This window comes from Panthera leo, chromosome A1 (genome assembly GCF_018350215.1).
Source record: "Panthera leo isolate Ple1 chromosome A1, P.leo_Ple1_pat1.1, whole genome shotgun sequence".
NCBI classification, from domain to species: domain Eukaryota; kingdom Metazoa; phylum Chordata; class Mammalia; order Carnivora; family Felidae; genus Panthera; species Panthera leo.
The window spans coordinates 19,890,343-19,918,327 of record NC_056679.1 but is presented as its reverse complement, the minus strand read 5'-3'; the positions used below and the strand labels follow the sequence as shown (position 1 = coordinate 19,918,327).

At 36.0% G+C, this 27,985-nt stretch overlaps 1 protein-coding gene across 2 annotated transcripts in view; it reads right to left on the bottom strand.

The window, feature by feature from the left end:
* Nucleotides 1–704: 704 nt before the first annotated feature.
* Nucleotides 705–27,985, bottom strand: part of INTS6 (integrator complex subunit 6) — an 89,869-nt gene continuing 62,588 nt past the window's right edge. For both annotated transcript variants that reach the window (XM_042909466.1, XM_042909544.1), the window contains exons 7-19: nt 26,630–26,755; nt 25,070–25,224; nt 19,756–19,908; nt 19,470–19,602; nt 18,245–18,339; nt 15,994–16,104; nt 14,779–14,994; nt 10,750–10,876; nt 9,542–9,684; nt 9,107–9,338; nt 4,454–4,825; nt 3,330–3,423; nt 705–1,450 (exon numbers count right to left, since the gene is read on the bottom strand). In XM_042909466.1, the coding sequence (XP_042765400.1) occupies nt 1,357–1,450; nt 3,330–3,423; nt 4,454–4,825; nt 9,107–9,338; nt 9,542–9,684; nt 10,750–10,876; nt 14,779–14,994; nt 15,994–16,104; nt 18,245–18,339; nt 19,470–19,602; nt 19,756–19,908; nt 25,070–25,224; nt 26,630–26,755 (2,051 nt within the window). In that variant the 3' untranslated portion in view covers nt 705–1,356. The remainder of the gene's footprint in view (nt 1,451–3,329; nt 3,424–4,453; nt 4,826–9,106; nt 9,339–9,541; nt 9,685–10,749; nt 10,877–14,778; nt 14,995–15,993; nt 16,105–18,244; nt 18,340–19,469; nt 19,603–19,755; nt 19,909–25,069; nt 25,225–26,629; nt 26,756–27,985) is intronic.

The window sequence follows — 27,985 nt, the reverse complement described above, 5'->3', positions numbered from 1 at the left end:
TTTACTATGATTTTATAAATTTATTTTGCCCTCTGTTAATCTAAATGTATTTTAACCTTCTCTTCTATTGGTTACCCCAAAAGCACTACAAGGCACAGCAGTGATCTATGAAAGGTGAGTGAGGAGTCTGGTCACAGGGTCAACGTCCTCAGTGAAGACATCTGAGGTCGTGTTGGACTGAGAGTGGACAATGAATAGTGTTGGGTTTTCCTTCTGGGTATTTCAGGGGGAATACAAAATGAGCAAAGTCATCTTAAATGTTTCCTTTCCATTTAGCTTCTACACAAAATGAAGAGTTTAAGTGTAAGAACAGCAGAGGAAAACAGAGAGATCCCCTTTGAACTCCCAATTTGTTGTGGGCCTTCTGTAAGCATGGCATCGAGCTGCTAAAGGCTGGCCATTTCAGACTATGTGGTGTGCCCCAAACTGACACCTCCCTCACTGGCAGCTCCAACTTAGTGCCACCCACAACCCTAGCGAGAACGGAAAAAGACGTGGAAGGGGAGTAAGGAAACCACTAATGCCGAAGCTGTCTGCGTTTTAAACAGCTTTTAAAGTGTCTGCCTATTTGCCACAGATACCGTCTTTTCTACTATCTAGGCAGAAATGGGAGCATGTTGGTGTAGCCAACAAAACCTAAGAACATAGAGTAAAAAGACAATGCAGATTATGTAACAGATAATTACAGTTAGCTTTAACAAATATGAGCTTCAAGTGGTGTATTTGTCCAATGCTTAAAAAGCAAGGCCTTTAAAATTCCATTATCCTTAAGATGGTTTTAAATGATTACTTTAAATGTGATTATTTCCTAAACCACACAAGAGTAAAATAGAGCATTTATTGATGGAATAACAAAAGTGCTTTTCTTAAATATTCTTCAAAATACATTTGTACAACTTACAATAATATATCCAAAATAACTGTATATACAAAACATTACCTAGTTTTAATGTATGTGCTTTTTTCCCCAAAAATTACAAAGTAACTTTTTATTATTTTTTTTTTTTGGCAAAGTTCAACCTTAACAGAGGTGACAATTTTAAAGGTTGGTTTAAGAAAATAGAACCTGAGGGAAATTGACACGCAAGAGTCAATGACAAGCAAGAGATTTGGAGGAATATTTTTAGTTTGTTAAATAAAAATGTGTTTTAGAGTGATATTTTTCACATTACAAAAATAAACCAAAATGAAGAAAAGGTCACTGTAAAATGATGGAAAAAGGATCTGTAGACTTGCTCTTAGTATTTCAAATAGCCAACAATGCATGTCAAAAAATGAATTCAAGATCACAACAGTCTTGTATTTACTTTGTATTTGGAGAAGATAGTGAAATAAGTGGCCACATTCTGTTTTCTTTTAATTGCTATTAATATGGTTGATCTGATTGGCTCGTCGATGAATTTCATCCAAGAAGTTCTCCAGTTGTTCTATTAGCATTCGCTTTTTAAACCTGTATAAAAAAATAAGTGATAGCACTCTCAATTTCTTTTTAATGGATATAGATCAGTATAATGCTTTTTTTAAAGACAGAAACTGCCTTGGGAAGATTTTTCAAAGTAAAATGAAAATGAAAAACAACAACTTTATGATATATAAAATCCACTGGAAGATAATAAGTAAATTATTTTATCAGTGCAGAATTGCAGTTTGTTCCTAAAACAAATAATCCAGGCCCAGGTACAATGGAAGTCAGATATTTGTTCCACAACCAAAAAGAAAAAAAACCCTAACATTTACAAGGGTTACAAATATTCCAACAAAATTTGGACTCCTAAAGCAATGATTCCAATAGCTTCTTATGCTCTTTAATTTTTTTTTAATGTTTGTTTATTTTTGAGAGAGAGAGAGAGAGAGAGAGCAAGAACAAGCTGGGGAGGGGCAGAGAGAGAGGGAGAGACACAGAATCCGAAGCAGGTTCCAGGCTCTGTCAGCACAGAGCCCGACGCAGGGCTCAAACTCACGAACCGCGAGATCAAGACCTGAGCCGAAGTCGGACGCTTAACTGACTGAGCCACCCAAGTGCCCCTACTTCCTATGCTCTTTAAAAGTTGTATGTTGAAAGAATGTGAACAAAGTATGAATATAATCCCCACAAAAGGGAAGAAGAAATGACAGTTGGATAGTAACGTTTAAAAACCCTGGTGTTCTACTATTACAGTTTGAAAGCGAACAAATCAAGGATAATTAGACATCTGCAGTATAGGATAATATAGCAAACATTGAAAGTTCAAGTGGCAATTTAAAATTTTCTTCACTAATATAGTAGACTAAAAATGCATTCGTCTACGTAAGTTATTAATACTGCTGATGCTTTTTAGAATATCCAAAAACACTGTCCAATCTATATCCACTTCCTCTCTACTTGTAAATTAACATGAATAGCCACCATAATATTACACAACTCTCTAAAAGGTGTTAGAAGTAGAGAGTGCAGGCCATCAGGAATATAGCTAAATCCATGATGAAGTTTCAGCTGACAGAATGTTACATAAAGAATAGATTAAATACTCAAAATGAGTAACATGAAAAGTTACTGCCTTATTTTGAACCCTCAAAGTGGTGTATGCTCTAGCTACTCCAAAAAAAACCCAAACAAACAAACAAAAAGTAACTGCTCTATCTAAAAATGCCTTTATGAGTAGCATGGAAGAAACTGGGGGACTTTTAAAGGCTGTGTATATTTGAAAGGTCAGAGGAGATAACCCTAAGTTTTCTCACAATACTAAAGAAGTCTTCAAAGAAAAAGTCTTGTGTACTCACTACTCATACAACCATGCTTTCCAGTTAACTGCACTTCATAGTTACCATTTATAATCTTGATCCACATTCCTTGTACTAAAGTACATAATCCTGGGCTACTGAAGCAATCAGAATAAGGCCCATTTGTCCAACTCTGCTCCCCTTAATTACATGTTTTCCCACATACAAATGAACAGCATTCAAATATTGTCTTCCAAGGTTATTTCTAATCACTGATTAATATCAACTGTAGTCCAAATATACAAAGGAGAAAAGCTGAAGGCTATAAAATATAAAGACCCCAAAAAGGCACAGAGTAGGATCAATGAGAATTATGCAAGTATCTATAATCTACAGGGAGAAAAGGTCCATAATTGGTGAAGAATTTGTGTGTGGCTATTTTTTAAGTGAATTTCTTTCAATAAACTAAAACAGAGGAGGAGGAGGAGGAGGACACACATGGCTGTGTCACATGCATGCATAACACCACAAGTACAGATACTGTTACAACAGTTACAACTGTTACAACACTGACTGTAAACTGGGGACTCATTTCATAATCATTTCATAATGTACAACAGATTATTTACCTTGATGCTTCTTTAATGACATTTTGCAAAAATATTAGTCTTGTTTGTAAACTGCCTTGCACATGCTTCAGTAAAGTGAAGATTCTTTCATATTCTTAAAAGAAGAGAAGCAAAGAAAAAAATTAGTGGCTTTTCTATGCACTCTTATTCAATATTTTTCTACTGCAGTTTACGGTATCAAGATATGCTAAACCAAACCAAAATATTCTACCACTCATTAATACACATATTTCATCATATATCAATCAAGATAAAATAACTTGGTAAACACAGAAGTTTTGGTAAAAGTTCCCATTAAGATATCAAACATAAAGCTTAGAAAGTACGTGACTAGCTTTTGGTACTGGCCACTGAAAAAGCAGCAGCAAGTAGCCTTTATAAAATTGCATACTTATAATTTAAATTCTCAACTACAGTTAACAAGATGGGGAGGGGCATATGGAGACAGAAAAAATGGTTAAGAGTGCTAGTTCAGTTTCAAGTTTTCACCTAAAATTCTGCCAAGGACTATAAACTCCTAAATGGCAAGGGATGTCTTACCCACTTTTGAACCACCCATGGGTGTTCCATTAAAGCACATGGTCCGTCAATCTGTCAACATCTTTGAATGGATGTCATAATACTGAAATTTTATGCCAAAGTTCTTTTATATTCATTTCATAGATTGCTTTTATAACTTTAGGGTTTTGGCCTAAACACATCCCTGCTCACCATCATAGTTTAACCCTTAAACACAGTGGTAGACACTATGTCAGGAACTCTACAGAGATGAAACTATTTAATATTCGCTACACTTTTGGGGGTCTGCTGCTACATTAAATTCCAGTTGCTGTTTAGAATACTCAAGACTACGGGTTCCTGTCATAGTAGGAACTATGTGTAATTTGTCTGTGTGTTCTTCAAGCTCTGCTCTCAGTCCCTCCTGCTTACCATATCTACACCATACTACTTTGGATATAACAGACATTTAGTGTTTGTAGGCTGAATAAAGATCAAATCTTACATAGCTCAAATGCTGTTCAAAACTGATCTAGAATCAGGTATATGCTTCTAATTAATTTTTTTTTTTTTTTTTTGAGCCCACACAGATATCAAATATGGGGTTTGCCTCTAATTATACATACTTCTTCCTGGCTTTCGGATCTCTTTCATTATTTGTGCTTTTAGTTCAGTGTTGACCTCTTCATGGCTTCTGCAATGCATCAATTTCTTTCCTTTGTTGAGTGAAGATGCTGGTATATTCTCTTCAGGACATTGTTCTTTATCTCTTGGCTCCTCGTGATTTTCTAAATATCCACCAACAGTGAGGTCATTAGTTCCTAAATGGTCATGACCAAGCGCCTCTGTATGATTGGTTGGTCGTTCCAGTAAACTGGCTGGAGAAGAAGTTGAAAATTCAGTATCCATAGCATTTGGTGTAATATCTGATGAAAGTTGGTCTGCAATATGATTTTCAACCACATCATCTATTGTCGAATCATTAGTGGCTTCCGAAACTAAAAACAAAGATAAGAAGAAAAAATTGACATGAGCCAACTTCAAAGCACACAGTAAGAAAAAAGCAACAAATAATATTACAGCAAATCACAACTAATCTCCTTGATGGATGCAAATTAACAAATAATATGATACGGTTCTTAAGATTTGCCAAAGAGATGGTGGGTTTCAATGTGAAACATTTACAGTATTTACAAAATCTGTAAAATTTTTGCCCTTAGGAAAAAAAATAAAAGCCAATTTCACACAACTTTTAGTTCTCTGCTTTATTCTATGGCAATTTTATTGAACAAGCAGATTTCGAATGCTTTAGGGGAACATATATGACCAAGATTATCAGGGTTACCCTTTCCTTAGAGAGTCCTAACTCATTCCAACTTACCTCTGCCTTATACAGTCTACTATCATTTAGAGGCAAAAGTAAACACAGGGAGTCCAAAGTGTTCAATATTCTGCTGGGAACCCACTGTCAGACAGGTCACTTTACAGTACACTCTTTCTTATAACCACTCATCCAGTCTTTAGTTGAGCAATGCAGAACAGTGCCCACAGCCTGGTGCCCACTGCAGTTCATCAGATTACTGGACTTAAAAAAGCTTGCAAACATTTGCCCCCCACAGAAAGCAGCTGAACTGTAAGTTCCCTGACTGCTCACCAAACCTCCAGGACACCCGCTGAAGTCATCTCTACTTCCCTCATTTATCGTCCAAAGGTAAACTCATGCCCACCAAAAGCCCTCAAACTTCTGACTCCCTCCTAAATCCCCATCCATGATTTGCAAATTTTCCTAAATATTCTCTGTAACGACTCCCGCTTTAACTGAAACGCAGCTCTCTGACAAAGAAACTGCTCTTCTTTTCAGACTTGGAGTTAGAGACTGCTTTCTCTCAAACACTCTCCATGGACTTAAAATAAGGAGGTACAGTCACCGATTCCTTCACCTTCCAGGGCCACTTCAAGTTACTTTCTCCCTGCACTCGTATAACACTCTTGCTCTGATAAATGGGAGGGAGGAAGTAGAGGCCACTACACTCATCCTCTCTCTCCTATCACTGTCTTTACTGATCTCTAAGGCACACCTCTCTGGTCATACCTGGCTCACAGTCTTCCTCCCACCCTGATGTCCCTTGGGCATTATCCTAGATCATTACTACTCAAAATGTGGTCTAATACAAGCAGTGTTAGCACCATCAGAAAGCTGGCTAGACATGTTCACCTTGAGCCCTGCCCTAAACAATGAATTCAGAATCTGCAGTTTAACTAGATCCCCTGGTGATGCAATGACACATTAAAGTTTAAGAATTACTGTTGCATGGGACTTCAGTGTCTAAGCAGATCACCTGCCAAGAACATGGCCTCAATTCTTTAATGTCTCACCTTGTTTGGCTGTCAAATCAAACACAAATTCACGGGCAGAGGAGCATAACCCTTATCTTTGCAGGACTCCTGCTGTCGGCTCTGTAACTCAGCCAGACTCTTACTTCAGCATCTCCTCCACTTTCTCCCTCCCAGTGAGCAGATCCTACCTTCTAGATTCCTCTTTCTTGTCTATCCAACTTATATCCCATATGCATTACTTTTTACCAATGTCCTAAATTCTCTCATTCTGTTGTCCTCCCTGCCAGGCAAAACCCCAAATCTGCCGACTCTATCTGCTTGCTCTAGATGTGCATTTGGAATGATGAGCACTAGTGGAGAAACAGGACCCAGCAATCTTATTACAACATTTCCTCCCTCTCCCACAAAAGATCATTCTAACCTTCTCCGCTCTCTTAACATCTCAGACTTTCCCAACCCCTGCCTCCCACTCAGGAGCATACATCACCTCTCACTTCACAGAGGAAAGGAAAGCAGAGCTGTGAAACAGGAACTTCCTCTACCTGCCACTGTTCAACTTGTGCCCATACCCTTTCTGCTTCACTGGAAGTAGCATTCTTTCTTCTGGGCTCTGGACCACTCCTGTCTGCCTTCCCAGTGATTTTGTGGGAGCAAAACTGCTCTTGCTAAGGGAGCCAAAGACCAATAGAACTTTTCTAATCCCTTTGACTGACCTGTTTAATTTTTTTTTTTTTCAACGTTTATTTATTTTTGGGACAGAGAGAGACAGAGCATGAACGGGGGAGGGACAGAGAGAGAGGGAGACACAGAATCGGAAACAGGCTCCAGGCTCCGAGCCATCAGCCCAGAGCCTGACGCGGGGCTCGAACTCACGGACCGCGAGATCGTGACCTGGCTGAAGTCGGACGCTTAACCGACTGCGCCACCCAGGCGCCCCTTGACTGACCTGTTTAAGAAGCATTTGAAACCACCAACCACTCGATTCTCTTTCCCTTTAGCTCTCACCACACCAAATTCTTCTCATCTCCTATTTCTTGGACTCTTCTTTCTCAATCTTTCCTGAAACTCATTTCTCTCCTTAACTTTAGCACTTTCAAAGTTCTGTTCTAGGCTTTTTCTTCTCATTGTTTTCTTTGGTGTGATTTAATTCACTTCAATTGGGGCTAAGACTGCCTCCTGCACCTCCCTCTTTATCCCAGTCTCTTCTTTAGTTCTAAACTAAAATATCCATCTTCTACCTTAGGATCTCCATGTGGCTAACTTAATAGGCACCTCTAAAATCACTCATCATCTGCTCTTCTACTCCACCCCGTTACCCTCACCTACCAAGCATCTCTCAACTCTCTTGCCCTGACTCCAACATCCAGCCAGTCGTCATCAAGTCTTTACTGATGTGTCCAAGTATTTCTCAAATACATGTTCTTCTCACAACTCCACTAGCAGGTCATTAGCTCTTCCTTGGGTTCCTTAACTGCTTTCTGTGCATCTAATAATTATTTAATGGCATCAAAGATCTTATCAGTGTTCACAATCTCTAATTACTTTATATATTTTCTGTCTGTGGAGGGAAGTTTGATTTTGTTTGATTCAGGGTTCAAATCAGGCCTGCACACTGTCATTGGTTTATAGGTCGTTTAACTACCTTTTAATCTATAAAATCCTTCTGTACTTCTCTTTTTTTCTATGCATTTTTTCTGGAGATACACATATCCCATATTCTTTGTCTTACAGTGTCCCACCATCTGGATTATGCTAATTGTCTCCCTATTTTGTCATTTAATATGTTTTCCTATCCTTGTATTTCCTATAAATTGGTAGTTAGATCTAGAGGCTTGATCAGGTTAAGGTTCGATTTCTTTCTTTTTTGTTTTTTGGCAAGAGTATTTCAGAAGTGATATTGTATAAACCCTTCAGGAGTTATATAATATTTGGTTCTCTCCAGTTATAAGCCACAAATGATCACTACCTATAATTAATGATTCCATTAATTTACTAAGAGTTCCCCTACATCCATTCTTGTTCTTCCCTAACAGTACTCTGCCCAGGACAGTCAGCCTGGTCTTTATAAAATGCTAACCAGATGAGGTCACTAGCTTCTCAAACCTTTCAAAGATCCTCATTGTCCTTAAAGTCTGGAATCTTTACAATGGCCTCCAAGGCGCTCCATGATCTGGCCTCAACCTATCTTTCACCTCTCATCTTACCTCACCCCCAACACCTTTGCTATACTAGAGTTCTTTCAGCCCCTTAACTGCTTCTCTTTACTGTATACGTTTGCACAGACTCTTCTTATACTACTACTATACACACAGTATGCAGCAGACTGCTTAGCAAGACTACTGAATGCACAGCTTTAGTGAAACAACTCCCATTCATCCTTCCAATGTTGGCTTAAACGTAACTTCCTCAATAAAGTGCCTTGACCGCACAGACTAAAATCCTCTTGCCACATGCTTCCAAAACATACTTGACTTCCCTTGTGAACATTCACCACACTTCTAATGAAATGTTCAATGACTGTCTTTCCTCATTCTAAATGGGGACAGAGATCACTATTGTCTCGTTCACTGCGATACCTCAATGCCTAGCACTGTTTACCATAGCATATGTATTTAATAATTAGTTGTTGAAGTTACCTGTAATTGAAAACCACCTTTCTATGGGTATTGAGAACATCCCTATAACTGTTATTTTGAAATACTTAAGGCTTATAAATGATATTTAGATCATGACAGCTATAATAAAGCATAATAAATACATGAAATGTCCAAATGTTCACTAAAAGGACTACAAAATGATTACACGCTAATTTAGAATAAACAATTATCTTCTCTAGACACTCTTAGACTTTATCAATTTTTTCTATACTTTATTACAAAAATCTCTTCCCCACACAAAAAACAAATAGCAGCAAATAATGTTTATTTTTAAAAAACTCTTACTTTTATGAAGAGGAAGGGGTTTAATAAGATCTGGCTGTGCTTGAGTCATAGGTACAGGTGGTCCTTTTCCTCCAATATGATTGTTCACAACTGGATTCTGTTGTCTGCCTCTCAGCAGTGGAGACATACAGCGACGTCTTTTAGGGATCCCTTGCATATTTGGTTCTCCAGGTCGTTTATGTTTATTTTGAGGTCCAGCCACAAATTCATCTGCTTCATCTATCATCATACCCTATAACAAAAGAGAATATAATTTCCCTAGATTTACATATAGTTTTTAAATGGCACAACTAATTCCAGTTCCCATTAAAGCAACTAGATTATAACTATGTTAACATTTATTAGTCTACCAACAAAACAGCCTCAGCTTACTTTAGTGAAATTAGAACTGTTAAATCCACAAATAAATTATACTATGGAACGTTTCAAGCTTACCTTTTTATCTAGCTTAAATGGGTTGCCAAATGTATGCAACCTTCGAGGCTGATCAGGATCAAGTTCTCTTAGTGGAGAAGGTACTTGCTTGAGGTATTCCTGGTAATTCCCCATTTGTGCTATAGGAACACTGTGCACTTGATCTTTTCAAACAGAACAGAGCAATAACAAAAGTTAACCTCACTGAAATGATACTCTGTTTAATTATCAAACAATACCTTCTTATATTTGAATGCTATCTGGGGTTATCCTAGGCAGTCTTCCCTTCCCATATATGCAAAATTGGTTTGTCGTCATAAATATTGTGACATAAATGAAGTCTTTGAGATTTTTAAAGTAAAATTTAAAATAACTGATTTTACCTTCTAAATAAAACAAAAATATTGCAGTTAATTTGAGTGTATAGAATAAGCAAATATGTGTTAACATTACCATGAAAAGGAATGTCTCTTCTATTATATTCCAAATAAGCAGAATTTAACTATAGCAGAATTTATAGAAAAGACATATCACATATAGATAACCCTTTTTATATAAAGCTATGGTGGGAGGGGTCCCCAGATGGCTTAGTTGGTTAAGCGTCCGACTCTTGATTTCGGCGCAGGTCATGATCTCACAGTCGTGAGATGGAGCCCCGTGTTGGACTCCGCGCTGAATGTGGAGCTTGCTTGGGATTCTCTCCCCACCCACTCCCCTCCCCAAAGTACGCTCGCGCTCTCTCGGTCTCAAAATAAATAAATAAACATTTAAACAAATACGTAAATAAAGGTATAGCTGGAATGCTTACGTCAGAGATGGCAAAGAGTTAAATTCTCATCTGACTTGATCTGTGGTCAGTGCCATGGGTATAACTGAAGGAACAGGACATGTATTCACCATCCAAGTTAAACCACCAGATGCTAGTATTGTGTATCACAAGAAAATGATTGTGCATGTGTGGACCTGTGTGTGTGAATGCATGAACAAAGCCAAAAAAGATACTAAGCTGCTAACAAAGGGTGTCGCCTCTGGGGAATAAAATTTGGGGGAAACAGTGATGGTAGAAAGAAATTCTGAGAATGAGTGACGACTCACTTTTTACATCATTTGTTTGAATTTACAAAGAAAATGAGATACTACAATGCTTTAAAAGCTACACTACTATACTATGTTTTTTCAGTATAAAGAAATTCACAAAAGAAACACCATTATTGAAACTATGATCCAACCTTCATCCTGTCCTTTAAGAAATCTGCGGGTGCTCTTCAAAAGATTAGATCTCATTCTTGTTAAGTGATCCAAAAGATTCCGCCTTGGTATGTCATACGCGTTCCTAAATGTCTGTGGCTTCAAATCCTATTGAAAAACATTCAAAGGCAAATTTATTTTCAAATATAGAATTAAGAGAGACTAAAATCTCTAGCCTGCAGTAAAGGTTTGGAAATAAGATATACAAGTCTAATTAGCTTTAAAAATAGAATAAAGAATTATGATGCAATCTTAATATACTGTTTTGGGAACCAGAGGATAAAAATTGGTAGTGAACTTACCAAATAACTCAAATTCACATCTCTTCAAGATTTTATTATATATTCTGCCTAAGAAAAGTAAGTATCTTATAAAACAAATTTCTAAATTTTAAAGACTTTGAAAATTTAAAGAAAAAGAGCTTTGATTTACATACCATAAAATCACCCATTTTAGGTATACAGTTTGATGAGTGTCAGTAAATTTACAGTTGTGAAACCATCACCACAATCTGGTTTAACAATACTTCCATCATCCCACAAAAGTTCTTTGTGCCCATTGTAGTCCATCCCTTTTCCTATCCCCAGGCAACCACCGATCTGCTTTCTGTCTCCCTACATTCCATTTTATAAACAGAATTTTGCTATATCAAATCTTTTGTATCTAGCTTTTTTTCACTAAGGATGATATTTTGAGATTCATTCACATTGTTCATGTATCACTAGTCTGTTCTTTTATACTCCAGACTAGTATTCCATTCTATGGATAGAGCATATCTTTATCCACTTTCCATTTGATGAACAGTTTTCTTTACAGTTTTTGGCTATTATGAATAATGCTACTATGAACATTTGCATATAAAGCCTTTATATGGACCTACATCTTCATTGCTCTCATGTAGATACCTACAAGAAGAACTGCTAATTATATAACAAGTATAGCCAGTGTAGTGGATGGGAAGTGGGATCTCATTGTAGTTTTATTTTACATTTCCCTAATGACCATTAAAGTACAGCATCTTTTTACGTGCATGTTCAATCTGTATATCTTATTTGGTGGAGTAACTGCTCAGATATTTTGCCAATTTTTAATTAGATATTTGTCTTTTTATATTGAGTTGTAGGAGTTCTTCATGTATTTTGATACATATTCTTTATTCTGTACATACTTTTCTCCCAGGCTGTAGTTTGCCTGTTCATTTTACCAAGTTTCTTTTATAGACAAAAGTTTAAATTGTTTTTTTGATTTTTTTATTATTATTATTTTTTGTAAATAAAGTTTTATTGGAACCCAGTCACACCCATTCATTTACATATGGTCTATGGCTGATTTTTTTTAATATGAAATTTATTGTCAAACTGGTTTCCATACAACACCCAGTGCTCATCCCAACAGGTGCCATCCTCAATGCCCATCACCCACTTTCCCCTCCCTTCCACCCCCCATCAACCCTCAGTTTATTCTCAGTTTTTAAGAGTCTCTTATGGTTTGCCTTCCTCCCTAATTTTTTTTTCCCTTCTCCTCCCCCATGGTATCCTGTTAAGTTTCTCAGGATCCACATAAGAGTGAAAACATATGGTATCTGTCTTTCTCTGTATGACTTATTTCACTTAGCATCACACTCTCCAGTTCCATCCACGTTGCTACATAGGGCCGTATTTCATTCTTTCTCACTGCCAAGTAGTATTCCACTGTATATATCAACCACAGTTTCTTTATCCATTCATCAGTTGATGGACATTTAGGCTCTTTCCATAATTTGGCTATTGTTGAAAGTGCTGCTATAAACACTGGGGTACAAGTGCCCCTATGCATCAGCACTCCTGTATCCCTTGGGTAAATTCCTAGCAGTGCTATTGCTGGATCATAGGGGTAGATCTATTTTTAATTTTTTGAGGAACCTCCACACTGTTTTCCAGAGTAGCTGCACCAGTTTGCATTCCTACCAACAGTGCAAGAAGGTTCCCATTTCTCCACATCCTCTCCAGCATCTAGTCTCCTGATTTGTTCATTTCAGCCACTCTGACTGGCGTGAGGTGATATCTCAAGTGTAAAAGTTTAAATTTTAATGAAGTTCAATTTATGAAGTTTTTTATGTATGTACCTTTTGTGTTATATTTTAGAAATCATCAATGACCCCTGAACCCAATGTCATGAAGACTTTCTCCTGTTTTCTTCCAGAAGTTTATAGTTTTAGTTTTTACATTTAAGACCATGAGCACTGGTAATGTAAGGGTCAAGTTTATTATTTTGAATATGGGTATCCAATTGATCCAGCACTATTTCTTTTTTTTTGTTCATTTTGTTTTTACTTTATTTTATTCAGACTCATGTTAGTTAACATATAGTGGAGTATTGGTCTGACGAGAATTCAGTGATTCATCACTTACATGTAACACCAAGTGCTCGTCTCAACAAGTGCGCTCCTTAACGCCCATCACTCATTTAGTGCGTCCACCCACCCACCTCCCCTCCAGCAACCCTCAGTTTATTCTCTGTATTTAAGAGTCTCTTGTGGTTTGCCCTCTTGTTTTTATCTTATTTGCCTTCCCTTCCCCTCTGTTCATCTGTTTTGCTTCTTAAATTCCACATGAGCCCAGCACTATGTCTGAAGAGATTGTCTTCTTACCCACTGAATTATTCTGGCACCTCTGTTAGAAATGAACGGACTAGGGGCGCCTGGGTGGCTCAGTCGGTTAAGCGGCCGACTTCGGCTCAGGTCATGATCTCACGGTCCGTGAGTTCGAGCCCCGCGTCGGGCTCTGTGCTGACAGCTCAGAGCCTGGAGCCTGTTTCGGATTCTGTGTCTCCCTCTCTCTGACCCTCCCCCGTTCATGCTCTGTCTCTCTCTGTCTCAAAAAAAAAATAAAAACGTTAAAAAAAAAAAAAAAAAAAGAAATGAACGGACTATACGTGTGAGGGCCTACTTCTAGACTCTCTTCTGTCCTACTGCTCTATATGTTTATCCTTATGTCAACAACAGAACATGTTGATGATCATTACAACTTTACAGTAAGCTTCAAAATAGATAGTGTAAGTCTTCTAACTTTATTATTTTTTTCCAAAATTTTTTACCTATTCTAGGACCTTTAACTTTCCATATACATTTTAGATTGGCATGTCTGTTTCTACAAAAAAAGGCTACTGAGATGAAGAATTTTTTTTTAAAGTAGGCCCCACGCCCAGCATGGAGCCCAGTGTGGGGCTTCAACTCATGACCTTGAGATCAAGACCTGAGCGGAGATCAAGAGTTGGGCACTTCACTGACTACTGAGCCACCCAGGCATCCCTGGGATGAGGATGTTTATAATAATGAATATCCATAAAGTATTTTAAAATCATGCTATGCACCCAAGGTCATCAGTTTAAGTACCATACTACAGTGAACTCTCCCACTAGCTATGTAACTTTAGGCAATCTTTAAGCCTCTGTATTCTTTCCTTCTTTTTTTTAAGTAATCTTTACATCCAACATGGGGCTCAAACTCATGACCAAGACAAGAGTCAAATGCTCTACTGTCTGAGCCAGCTAGATGCCCCATCTGTTTTCTCATCTATAAAATAAATGGGGACACCTGGGTGGCTCAGTCAGTTGAGCATCCAGCTCTTAATTTCAACTCAGGTCACGATCCTAAGGTGGTGGGATTGAGCCCTGCATCCAACTCTGTGCTGAGTATGAAGCCTACTTAAGATGTGTCTCTCTGTCTCTCTGTCTCTCTCTCTCTGCCTCTCTCCCCTGTTCTCCCTAAAATTAAAAAAAAAAAAAAATTAAAGAATTTAACAAATAAGTGAATGGGTTGGCTTACTGATCTATTCATCAATTTGGCATGTATAATTTTTTAATTCTAAAATTCACTCATTCAATGATAGTATTAATGATCATTAGTCTACAGAGGTATAGAAGTATTCCTAAAGTTTGGACAAACTAAATATCAGCTAATAGAAAATGTGATTTATTCAACAATACAACAGAATATATCCAGAGCAGTATTAAATTCATAGAACTATTACCTTATTGAGCAAAGCAACCTGGAACCCAGTGTATTCTTTCATATTAAGGTCTAGCAGTCTGTGAGGAACATCCTCTGAAATTCCCTGGAGCAACTGTTGAAAATCTTTCCTATAAGCCATTGATAAACCATGTGATCGGCTTCGGACTTTAATTCCAGTTTCCTGTACTACTTTTTTGCCTACAGATCCGATGACTCGATCAGATTCTATTTTGGCCTAAAGTAAAAATAAATAAGAGTTGGTCTCGACATAATCTAAATTAATAAATTAAACACTAATAGCTTTGGTCTTCTATAAATTAAATACATATTTATATTTTAAAAGTATGTAAGAAGTTAAAACCTCAAGTAGCACAGTTTATGTCAAGTTCTTGGTAAACTAAATATAGCTTAAATAATAATGTCTTACAGTTTTTAAATCACTATAATAACCTTCCGGAGCGGGGCAAACAAAAACAATTTCAATTTTATTTTATTTACTAATAGCCACTACACTTAAATCATGAAATGTTTAAGTCATCCTAAATGAAAATATGTATTTCTAAATCAGAGGTGATATAAAATTAGGGGAAAAAATCTCATCAATATTTACTTAAAGACACTATTATTAGCACATAATTAAATCTTCACAGGTATAACAAAAAGTGATGTAGTTTTTCACTGACAACAAGTAGCAATATTTTGACTCTTTCCAACCTACATCTCAATTAGCAGTTAAAGTAGTGATGGCAAAAGTACCGGAAAAATAATGTATTCTCTACAGTAGTAGTATCTTGGCAGTCTAACTGCATACTGCTTGACTACCAAAGAATCTATTACTGTGATATGCCCCAAATGACAAAATCAGCGTTTTCAACAAATATTTCAAAAGAAAGTCCCATTTTGAAAGAAAAAAACTACAGGTTTTAAAACATAAAGCAAAAGAAACTGATTTTTAAGAAAAGCAACTTTCTAACATACATTTCTCAAAAGAAAACATAACGAATGTTCACAGAATTTCTAGGACACTAATGAGGCTACTTTCATAAACTAGGATTATTTGAAATTAACATTCCAAAACAGCAAACCACATACTTGAGACTGAATTATGTTAATATATATGTGGTTTTAAAACATATAATGTATTCATATAACGTAATTCCATCAGAACCAGGAGAACTAACATTTGCATTGAAAACCATTCAAAATACTTAATGGTTCTATTTCTTAACATTACCTGTTGACTCAACTTTTTGAGGTATGAAATGACACTGTAACTAAGTCCATATTCCATACTGTCTGCTATTAGGTTAGGTGCTCCCATCATTCTAACAGCTTTCTTCAAAGGCTATAGGAAAAAAGAAAATATCACTCAATCCTAAACTTGTCAAAAACTTATGGCTACATGTATTGTCAGTTTTGAAGATTTCCCAAGAAAGACTTTCTTCTTTTCTTCAATAAGAGAGTAACATGATCATATTTGTATTTCAGTGAAATGTTTGCCTTAAAAAGGACTAGAGGCTATATTTTACCAACAGCCGGGCAAGAAAGGGTAAAGTCCTGGACTCCTTAGTATCCTTGGAGATACTAAGTTTGGAAGAAATGGGGAAGATACAGATCACAGAGGTAAATTTGATAGAAATTAAGTAGTAAGTGAAAAGAAGTCAAGAAAAATGGAAGATTTCTACTTTGGGTAACTGAGTGGGTTGTGGCTCAACCATTCACTAGCTTTGTGACCCTGGACCAAGTTATATCACCTCTCTGTGTCTGAAGTTTTCTTTTGTATAACAATAATAGTATCTACTTCATAGGGTTGCCATGGGATTAAATGAACTATACATGTAAAGCACATATAAAAGCATCTGGTACACAGGAGGCATTCAGTAAGTGCTAATCATTACTACTGTTACTATTAGCTGAACTGAAAAATCAAAACAAGCTCAGAGGGAAAAATAAGAAGGAAAAGCCAGTTTAATATTTGCTATGTATAGTGTAATACTTTTCAATTGTAAGGAGAGCCCAGTTGAAACCACTTGTGCAACGAAAAAAATCACCAGTATATTTGAGTGGGAAACAGTCAAAAAAGGATGACAGCCATTCACTGACACCAGACAGTGTATATGCACTGGTGTCAAACTGGAATCAAATCCAGCTCTGACATCTCAAATCCATGTAGCTTTGCCTGAATTCCCCAGGTTGCTAGGAAAACAGAAGTAAGTCAACAGACGTAACAGTTCATATTCAGTGCGTCTTTCTTTTCACTCTCTTACATGGCAGGCGCCATGTGCTAGACACACAACTCATCTCTTACAACTCTAAAATATGATTTTCAAAGCTCAAGACACTAATGCTCTTAGTAGAGACCATTTAGAAGGATTATAGTCAAATGCTATACTATTCCTCCATTTTTAAAAGTAAAAGTAATGTTTAAAAGTGCTTTTAGCATTGGTCTTTTTAGTAAGAGGTTACTTTTTCAAAAAGTAAATAATATATTTACTAATATATACACTACGGTCTTACCTACTGTGATACACTAGGTTGTTAAGTATAGGTGGCCACTGAACAACATCGGGGTTAGGAGTGCCAACCCCTGCACAATAAAAAATCTGCAGGTGACTTTGACTCCCCAAAAAGTTAACTAATAGCCTGCTATTGACCAGAAGCCTTACTAATAACATAATCAATTCACACAAATTTTCTGTGCAATATGTATTATAGACTGTATTCTTACAGTAACACTGAGGTTTATCTTGATTTTTTTTTTTATATTTTCAGGCTATACGATTCATCTGAGAGTTTTTCAAATTGCCACATGTCTAAAAAATTTTTTCCATTATATTTATTGAAAATAATCCACATACAAGTGGACCTATCCTCTTCAAACCTGTGTTGTTCAAGGGTCAACTGTAGTCACAATCTCGTGGTTCTAAAAATAGGAGTCTATAAGAATATATACTTATCTACCTAAAAACATGTTTTTAGAGATTTAGGGAATAATGCAACAAAACTATTCTGTACCCTTAAGGAATAATAATTATAAAACTGCAATCTAACAAGGCAGTACAACAATTGGAGCTATTCTAAAAGCCAGGCTGCCTGGGAGTAAATTCCAGTCTTCCACACAAGTAGCCTTGGACAAATTACTTAATCTTTTAATACCTTAGTTTCCTCATCTATGAAATAGAAATGATGATCTCTACCTTGAAGGATTACCATATAAACTAAATGAGGTAAAATACTTAGCATAATATCAGGCCTAAGGTAAGCATTATATACATGTTCTCATCGTCATTATCATTGCCATCATCATTATTCCACAAATCACTGAAACCTTTCTTTCCCATTACATCTTTATCGGTCATTTGTACACTCAATTTTCATGACATTTATATATTCTATACATTCTATAACAGCAGTAAATACAAGTAAACTATAAGCATAATGTAAAATTTTGTAACAAGTTCTATTTTTAACGATCACATTCTTACCCCAAGATAGTAGGGAGGCATTGTCTTCAAATAACTTTCAAATGACTGTCTCCACTTCAATGTTGGTTTTGCTTTATGTACTTTAAACAAGTCATCTATAAATGAATGTGAACAAACTATCATCATTTTTTTCAGACATGAAAATCAAGTCAAGCACGTTTCATTTTTAAACACTGCTTTCTTATTTGTAAGAGAGTAACATATCAGACATCAATTTTTAACAAAATTAATAGTGGCAAAATTTTGGTTCTGCCATTGAGCAGTAATACCATTTTAAAAACAAAAAGATGCTAATCATGATCTAATATTTCATGAAATAAAGGTAGAATCAGATAATACACAAGAAAATCTGTACACTATCTAGACCTCAACATAAAACAGATTTGAGGACAGAAACAAAGTGTACACAATGTTTTCAATAAAATATACCTACTAATATTTTGACTATAAATTTTCTTTTGACGATAATATTTAAATCTGAAGTGGTTCCATGCATAGAAGTCTTCTCCAACAGTACTGCTCAAAAATTATAGCCAGAGGGTCCCCAGAAACTAACTTTAGGCTTTTATTATATCATTGGAACACATTCATTCATTTAAAAAATATGTGCCTGGATGGCTCAGTCGGTTGAGCGTCCGACTCTTAATTTTGGCTCAGGTCATGATCCCAAGGTCCTGGGATCAAGTCCCATGTCAGGTTCTGTGCTGAGTATGGAGCCTACTTAAGATTCTCTTCCTTTCTCTCTGTCCCCCTCTGTCACTCTCCCCCACTCACATGCACACTCTCTCTCTCTAAAAAAAATAAATAGACAAGTATGTGCCAAATGAAAATTATAGATACATTCTTAGAAAGAAAATACATTCAGATCTATAAATATATGCTTCTACAAAAATCCTTATTTACCAAATACAAAGCCTCTATTACCAATTCTCACTATGTAAGAAAGCTAACTTGTAGAAAACTTGGAATACTTAAAAATTTAAAACACAGTATCTTCAATAGTTTGTAGAATCAAAGGTGTTTTGACACTGACTTTTAATTTACCACAAACATACACAGGTTGCTATAAAACAACCTTAGATAGGTTCGATATTTCAGAGTATTAACAACAGTTCCGTTAATTTCCACAAAACATGAGAACTTACAAAGACATGTTCCCAATCTTTGTTTTTAGGAAAATCAGTATGTATGCTGAGCCACTGAGAATGGGACACGAGTGACTTACCTAGAAGGGGCAAGAGGACGGGGTAATTGTAAGGCATCACAAATAAGTTGACACAGTTCAGTGCTGTACTGGCTTTCAAGTAACCAAAGGGATGACCGAGCTCGCTGTATTTTGCACTATTGCTCACATATACCTGTTAAAAGGGAGTGGTTGAAACTTCACATTTAATAACCTTTACAGAATGTAATTGAAACCATTGATTCAATTTAACTTTAACTTAAAAAAAAAAAAAAAAAAAACACACATCCAACTTCAATTTTTAGGTCACTGTAGTTGCTCAGCTCACCTGCCAACATGTTTGAGGAGATTTCCTTTCCAGGATAAACTGAGTCAGTGGCGAAGGTTCCAACTCATATTTGTCAAAAGGCAATTTGTCAATAACCATCGGTTCACAGTCTGTACAGGAAAACTTCACTACAGGATGAGATGTACGAGGTGGCTAGAGAGGAAAGTCTTATTATTACTATTTACACAAAATACCAGAACAAACTCATTTTCCATATCCCTCGCTATCAAAATTTACTCAAGTCCTCAATTTTGCTGGTTAGTTTAATTTACTACTGACTACACTATTAAAGCTGAAAGAAAATACTTTAAAATGTAATGCTTAAATTTTACATAATACTCACAAAAAAAAAGACAAACCATTTATATATAGCATAAAAATCTTTTTAGGTGGTAAAATCAAATTTGTCAGAAGTGCAAAATTTTGGAATGAGTGAGTACTCATAAATTGTCACATCTAGGAAACAACTGAAGTACAGAAACCTTAGTAAGTTCTCAATTATAGCAATTTAATTTCTTGTATGGAGTGGTAGCTTCCAAACTGATAATAGACCTTGTGGTCAGTAAAAATTGCTGAATATATATTAGGACATATACACATTTACTTATAAATTATCTGTAAATTAACGTATAAGTATGTAATAAGATATATACCAAAATAATATTAAAATTAGGAGAAAAATATACATTAAAAGAAGTTCTAATGTTTTCCTTCCCTATTCCAGTAGACCATTTGGTTACCTCTGTGGTATATACACACTACTTTGGAGAACCTGATCTAAAAGTACAAAAAACCAAAATACCTTAAAGGAAAAAAAAGACATGTTAGAATCCCTGCCCGCCAAATAGTCTCCTTCCTAAAAATCTCACCAATTGAAGGAAATGTAAGCTCTGAAGAAATAACCTGAAATTTCACAGTATGAAAGACTCTTATTACTCCATTACTACCTACACCCTGGTGGGTCCCAATCCACCGTGTTGGGACTGGATCTCTCTCACCTCTCTTATGTTCCAACTGCCTACCAGACAAAAGTCCCTCAAATACATTATTATGCAATTCATTACTTCTCCCCTAAGCTACAAAACCTGTTCTAAAAACCTAGGGGTTGGTTATCCTTAACATCTCTTTATCCTCCATATTTAACTATCACAAAGGCCTAGATAAAATCCCGCAAATTCTAAACCACCAGGCAGAACACATCAACTTGGCAGGTGCTCAGTATTTAGTTACTGCCCTCTGTCAGTACTAAATTCTCACTCTCTAGAAATTTATCTTTGATTTCTTAGTATTCTAATTTATGCCATCATCATTTCTCAGACCAGACTAGTACAACTACTTATTTTTCATGGCCCTAATTAGCTCCCTCCAATCAATCCCATAGCCACAAAATATAAATATGATCATGTCATTTCCCTATCTGCAATTATTTGGTAAAAGTAGCAAGCTAATCACCTAAAAATAGGACCCAGACTCTTTTCTCTAAACATCAGATACAAAGAGCCTTGATGATCCGGTCCCCATCTGCCTTCAACCACCGCACACCGTGTACATCCCACGCTCCAGCCATGCCAAACTACTTGCAAGTTACGCAAGTAGATCATCTTCTCATACTCCTGCTTTCATGTCATCCCTGGCAGCTTTATTATTTTCTTCCTTGCATATTGGCAAACAAAGTCTTGAAGTCTGAACTGGCAAGTAAAATGTCTCAGAGATTTTCTCCCTGACACCCTTTCTTGCCCTACACCCCCAGGACATACCAGGCATTTAGGCATCACCTCCTCTTGGCTCTGCTCCATCCCTCTTGCACAGTTAGCACACTGTAGTGTACTGTGTTTACAGTTACAAGTCTGACCTTCCTATGGAATGGTAAGATGCCATCGTTTTAGAAGGTAAAGCACCATCGTTTTACTCATACTGTGCTCCTGTATCTTGCATGTAACTGACACATATCTTACTGAATCAGTCCATGAAAGTCACTTATCTTTTTGGATTAAAATATTGAGATCCAAGAGCAACAATGTGTGTTGGTGAGAGAGGGTGTCTTCCAGAACGTGACAAAGAAAAGTTTGCATTTGTTACTTCATTTAATCCCCAAAACAATCCCATGAGATAGGAGCTATTATCTCCATTTAACAGACAGGAAATTGAGGCTTAGAGAAGATAACAGACCAAACTCACAGCTAATAACTCGTGGAACCGTGATTTCAATTCAGAACCAGGGGCAGCTGGGTGGCTCGGTCAGTTAAGTGACAGACCCTTGATTTTGGCTCTGGTTGTGATCTCACCGTTTGTGAGTTCCAGTCCTACTCTGGGCTGCAGTGACAGTGCAGAGTCTGCCTGGGATTCTCTCCCTCTCTCTCAAAATAAATAAATGAACATTAAAAAACATCTACTTAGAGGCACCTGGGTAGCTCAGTCAGACTCTTGGTTTCTGCTCATGTCATGCATGATCTCACAGTTTGTGGGTTTGAGCCTCGAATTAGCCTCTGTGCTGACAATGCGGAGCCTGCTTGGGACTCTCTCCCTCTCTCTCCTTCTCTTTCTGCCCTCTCCTGCCCCCACTGCCTCTCTCTCAAAATAAATAAATGAACCTAAAAAAAAAGTAGGTATCTTTCAAAACATTAAAAAAATGAAAAAATCTATTTAAACAAAACAAAAAATAAAAACTCAGAACCAGTTGCTAATAACTCACATTTAATTTCAGTATCATTGCATCTTATTTGAATACTATTATTAATAAAAATTTCATTTCCCCACTAATATATCCTTCAGTACTAAATCTTGCCAGTGCTTTCCAATATTGTCTCTTTATGATTCTCTCTTCCATCATCTTAATTCAAACTCTCAACATCTCTTACGTGAATCATAGCAATAGCCCTCTAGATAACCTGCTTTCTTTCCAACTCATCTCCTAATATTGCTGCATGTGACAACCACCAGATTAAATTTCCTACAGCATCACTCTGTTAAAAACATCTTCACTTATTCTGTGAACCCCAATGAGAAAAGCTCAAATTCCTTAACCATGCATTTAAAGTCGTGAGTACTTTGGTTTATTTAATAGTATTCTCAATGTCCCACATACATGGTATGACCCACCTATACTCTGCTATTTCTCATTCCTCTAAATACACCTTGTTCTTTTTTACTTCCATACTTTTTCTCATATTGTTTCCTCCCCAACTGAAATCCTACCCACACTTAAAAATCCTCTAACAATTTGCAATAGGCCATTAGAGCAGTATTAACAGATTATGCTTGTGACACTGGTTTTGGATTTCCTTCTATTAGGACTTAACAAGTACTACACATATACACAATAGAATGAATAACCAACAAGGCAATATTTGACACAAACACAATATCTGTTCTATGAAAGTTGAATGGACATCCAAAGGGAAAGTAAAATGACAAAAGAAATTAAGAGTTTATCTATAAAGGCCAGATTTTAAAACTATGATGATTCAATCAGAACAAGGAAAGGAATAAAGAAGATACTTCACTAAAATTTATAAAGCCCTAATTTCATGTATTACTTCATTAAATCCCTACTAAATAAAGGAAATCTCACTTTATAGACCTGTATAGAGTAAAAGTAAAAAGTACCCTGAAGAATCGATATAGGTTTAAAGTATAAAGGTTTCAACTTGTGCACTCTTGGTGGGAATGCAAACTGGTACAGCCACTGTAGAAAACAGTACGGAGGTTCCTCAGAAAGTGAAAACTAGAACTACCCTACAATCTAGCAATTGCACTACTAGGTATTTACCCTAAGGACACAAAAATACGGATTCGAAGGGAGACATGCACCCCAGTGCAACATCATTATCAACAACAGCCAAAATATGGAAGCAGCCCAAGTGTCCATCGATAGATGAATGGATAAAGAAGATGTGGTATATAAATACAATGGAATATTATTCAGCCATTTGCAACAACATGAATGGAATTAGAGAATATTATGCTAAGCAAAATAAATCAGAGGGAGACAAAATACCGTATGATTTCACTCATGTGTAACTTAAGAAACAAAACACAGAAGCAAAAGGAAAAAAATAAGAGAGACAAATCAAGAAGCACTCTCAATTACTGATGGTTACAAGGGGAGGTCGGCAGGGGATGGGTCAAATAGGTGATGGAGATTAAACAGAGCACTGTGATGAGCACAGGGTGATGTATGGAGGTGCTGACTCACCATATTGCACACCTGAAACTAATATAACACTGTATGTTAACTAGAATTAAAATAAAAATAATGAAGTATAAAGGTTTCAGAAAGGGTTCAGTTTAATTCATGTATGATAACTGCATGAAACATTGTTAAAACTGCTTCATGATCTTTGAAATACAGTTCCTATCTTCTAAGGGTAATAGCAAAGAACTACTGTCATGTTCTCCCACACAGTATCCTATAAACCTTCAGATACCAGAAAAAAATGTTGATCTGAAAAAACAGTGTATTAACAACACCGAATAGATATTAATTTACATAAGGTTATCCTATCACTATAAGAACCATATAGTGAATACTGATAATTCACAATGATCATTCAATAAGCCCCACTGTTTCTAAAAATAATTCATGTAAACAAGACTAGAAAGTCATTTCTACCTTAAACTTCTGAATGAGAACACTGAACATAACCTAAAACCATGAAAGTCTACATGAATTTCTAAGACTACGTCCTAAAAGATTACAAACAAACAACTGGAACTATTTTCTAAACTTTCATTTAAATTCTAAATTGTGTCCTAGAGACAAGCCCTCACATTATATTATATTTAGAGATCAAAGAGAAACTCTTGTTCCATCTATGATTTTGCATCCAGATGCCAATCATAAAAACATAAGCATAGTATTAGATTCTAAAGAAAACAGACACCTTTTTTTCCTACTACTTCATAACAATACAGTGTACGAAATCAAGTAACAGCCTACCATAGCACTTTGAACATTGTCTAATTCCAATAAATTAGCCACCCCTTTGATAGCAGTTCTTAAAACTAGTATGAAAAGCAGTTAAGCGGCACCTGGGTGGCTCAGCGGGTTAAGCATCTGACTACAGCTCAGGTCATGATCTCACAGTTCAGGAGTTCGAGCCCCACATCTGGTTCTGCGCTGACAGCACGGAGCCTGCTTGGGATTCTCAGTCTCCTTCTCTCTCTGCCTGCCATAGCCCTCCCCCCTCCCCCCCGCCACGCATGTGTTCTCTCTCTTTCTCTCTCAAAATGAAAAATCTTTAAAAAAAAAAAAAAAAAAAAAAGAGCAGTTAAATGGTTACTATTACAAAGTCACAGTCTCTCAGGTACTTACTAGTGTTGGAGAATTCTGATCTGGCCAAAAAGATTCTGGAACGGGCCAATGACCTATAGGAACCCCAGTTTTAGGATTTGGTCTCACATATATGAGTTTGTGACAGCTATGCCAGGGCTGTGATCCAAAAGGCCTTGATATATCTGGCTGCCCATCTGTAGCAAAGAAATGCAGACAAAGAAAGCATATGTCAATAAGGAAAAAAGCAAAAAAGTTAAATTATATCCACTGTTACGTTGCTTAATGAAAATGTCTGAGTTTTCTCATTTTTCTTGAATGGGTCTACTATCATGACTACTTAACATTTATATTAAAATTCATGAGAGAGTAAATTCTGCAAATTCCAACTATGAGTTCAACATTTGAAAGGAGGTCCCACAGTATCCTTTGCTTGCCGAGTCAGAATATGTAAAACCTCCTTTATGGTAAATACTTGTTTAATGAATGATAGGTTTTCCCTACCAGATGATAAGGGCAAACACCCAATCTCTTCATCATCATTCTTAGCTTAGTAAATGTTAGGTAAATACTGCTAAATGAATATTTCTTTCAAATCATTTTAACCAAAGCCTATTTAACTAAAAAAAATTTAATATGCAAATCCAGATACAAAGCACCTACCTTTAATCTAAAATTATTCTAGCAAAATAGCAACTGTCTTCAACAGTTCAATAAACATTTACTTGGTGCCTAACGCTAAGCCAAATATTAAAATAATTCAAAAATACATTCCATGTCTAAGAATTCAATTAAAGAAAAAGCTTGTTTATTTAAACCAGAGACAGTGACATAATTTCTATAATCTTACCATCTTCTGCTCCTTCCCTATAATCCTCCTCTGAGAGTACCCATTTTTTTTATCTTTATGACTTTTCTCTTCTCCCAGTTACCCACTGTAGTGGACAACCTCTGCCAGGTGTCATTAACGACTTTCTAATTCTTGTTCTAAGCAATGCCATACTACATACAGGGTCCCAGATATAAGCTGTCCGTTGGTTCTAGTGTAACCCCTTATGCCCTCTAGCTAATAGAAACAGTTCATGATAACAGAATATTAAAATAAAGTCAGGTGGGGCTTAACTAGAGTTAATAGAGTCCAGCTTAATGGCAAAGGCTAGTTTCTCATTTTTGTAACCACACAAACCGTTTATTTGTTTCTGACCAGTTTGATCCTTACAAAATGCAGCTAAGGAAATAAACACCTAGGATTGAACACTCTTGTGAGTTATGGGACACAGGAGAAGCATATATGCTGGGGAGAAGCAAAGTGGCACACTTTTTCCTAAAAAGGAAATATAAGGTGGCTAATCTGCAAATGGTTAATAAGGTTTTCGACTCCTATAAAAATTTCAGGCTATCAACAATCAATATAAAAAAGTGATGCTACTGAACCACTATCGGTTCACCTTGACTTTCCTGTTTAATTTTCCCTCTTTACCAATAGCCATTTTGTCATCTCAACAATTTGACCTTGTCCATCTTAAAGCCAAATCATGGTAATTTTTCAGTTCTAGTTCAATGATGAAATTTAGAATGTCTATAAGAAAAGTATAATAATACCTTCTACAGGGGAAGGATCTGGTCCTGCTTTTTCAAAGTTTATTACCACCCCACTTTGCACTTTCTGTACCAAGGACTCCAGACATTGATTAAGCATTCTTGGAGAACATACAGAGTATGAACGGCCTGAGATAAAAAGAATAAAGTTAGTTGCAGAAATTTCTACCTTCAGCAAGACAGAACCATAGTGAGGTTTCTGATACTATCAACAAAAGTTCAATGGTAAAGTTTGACTTTATTTCGTGATCTTATGGAAAAACGAAGAAAACTAGTTATTTTTAATCCACCAACAATTCCATTTTATGAGAGTATGTAAACTTTTTCTTCTAAATATAGGTATATACAAAATAGAAATTTGGTCTGAACAAACAACAATGAAAAAAATCACATTATATACTTATATATGTAGTATATATGCATATTATATAAAACATAACTTAAAATGCATTTATAAAATTATCTCCCAACTGTTACCAATTTATCTTTCATACACATATACAACATCTAATAACTAACCTTCAAAATCTTACTCCTGCTCAACAAAAATATTATCACTAAGATAAATGCTAAGCACATGGCAGATAATCAATAATTATTTAATTGGTCTGATGGAAATTATTGCATATTTTAAACATTTGCACTTTAACAAATAGATGGTAGCATGGGCTTTTCTGAATTTCATCTGGTTTGCATAGTTGGGAATTGACCTATCTTAAATGAATTTCCCTTTTGTGTATTTTAACCTATAGGATTTTTAGTACAAAGCATTTAAAATGCTAGTGGTTAAGACAAAATACTAGTGAAAAGATCTCTTAAACAGGGATTTTCAATAAATATATCTAGAGCTGTGTTGTCCCATACTGTAATCATCAGCCATATATGGCTACTGAGAACTTGAAATATAACAAGTCCAAATTTAGATGTATACTAACCATAAAACATACACCTGATTTTGTAAAGTTAATAGGAAAAATGTAAACTCTTTCAATAATTTTTAAATATCATTTTCATGTTTAAATATTTTTATTTATTGACTTAAAAGATATTAAAATTAATTTCACCTTTCAAGTGACCACTATAATATTTGTGATTACATATGTAACTTGTATCATATTTCTCTCATAGGTGTTGATCCAAACCAATGCTGAAAACCTTCAAACATCTTACAATGTTATCTGCAATAACCTCACTATGAAAACAGTCCTACTCTTTTTTCTGATTCCATCAATTATTTCCAAATACAGTTATATGATTATATTTGACCTATCAAATTACTCATATCAGTTTATACTTAACATGTGATTTGCGAAAGGCTACTCAGAAAAGAAAACATTAGGCAGTAGTAGGATTCAAATC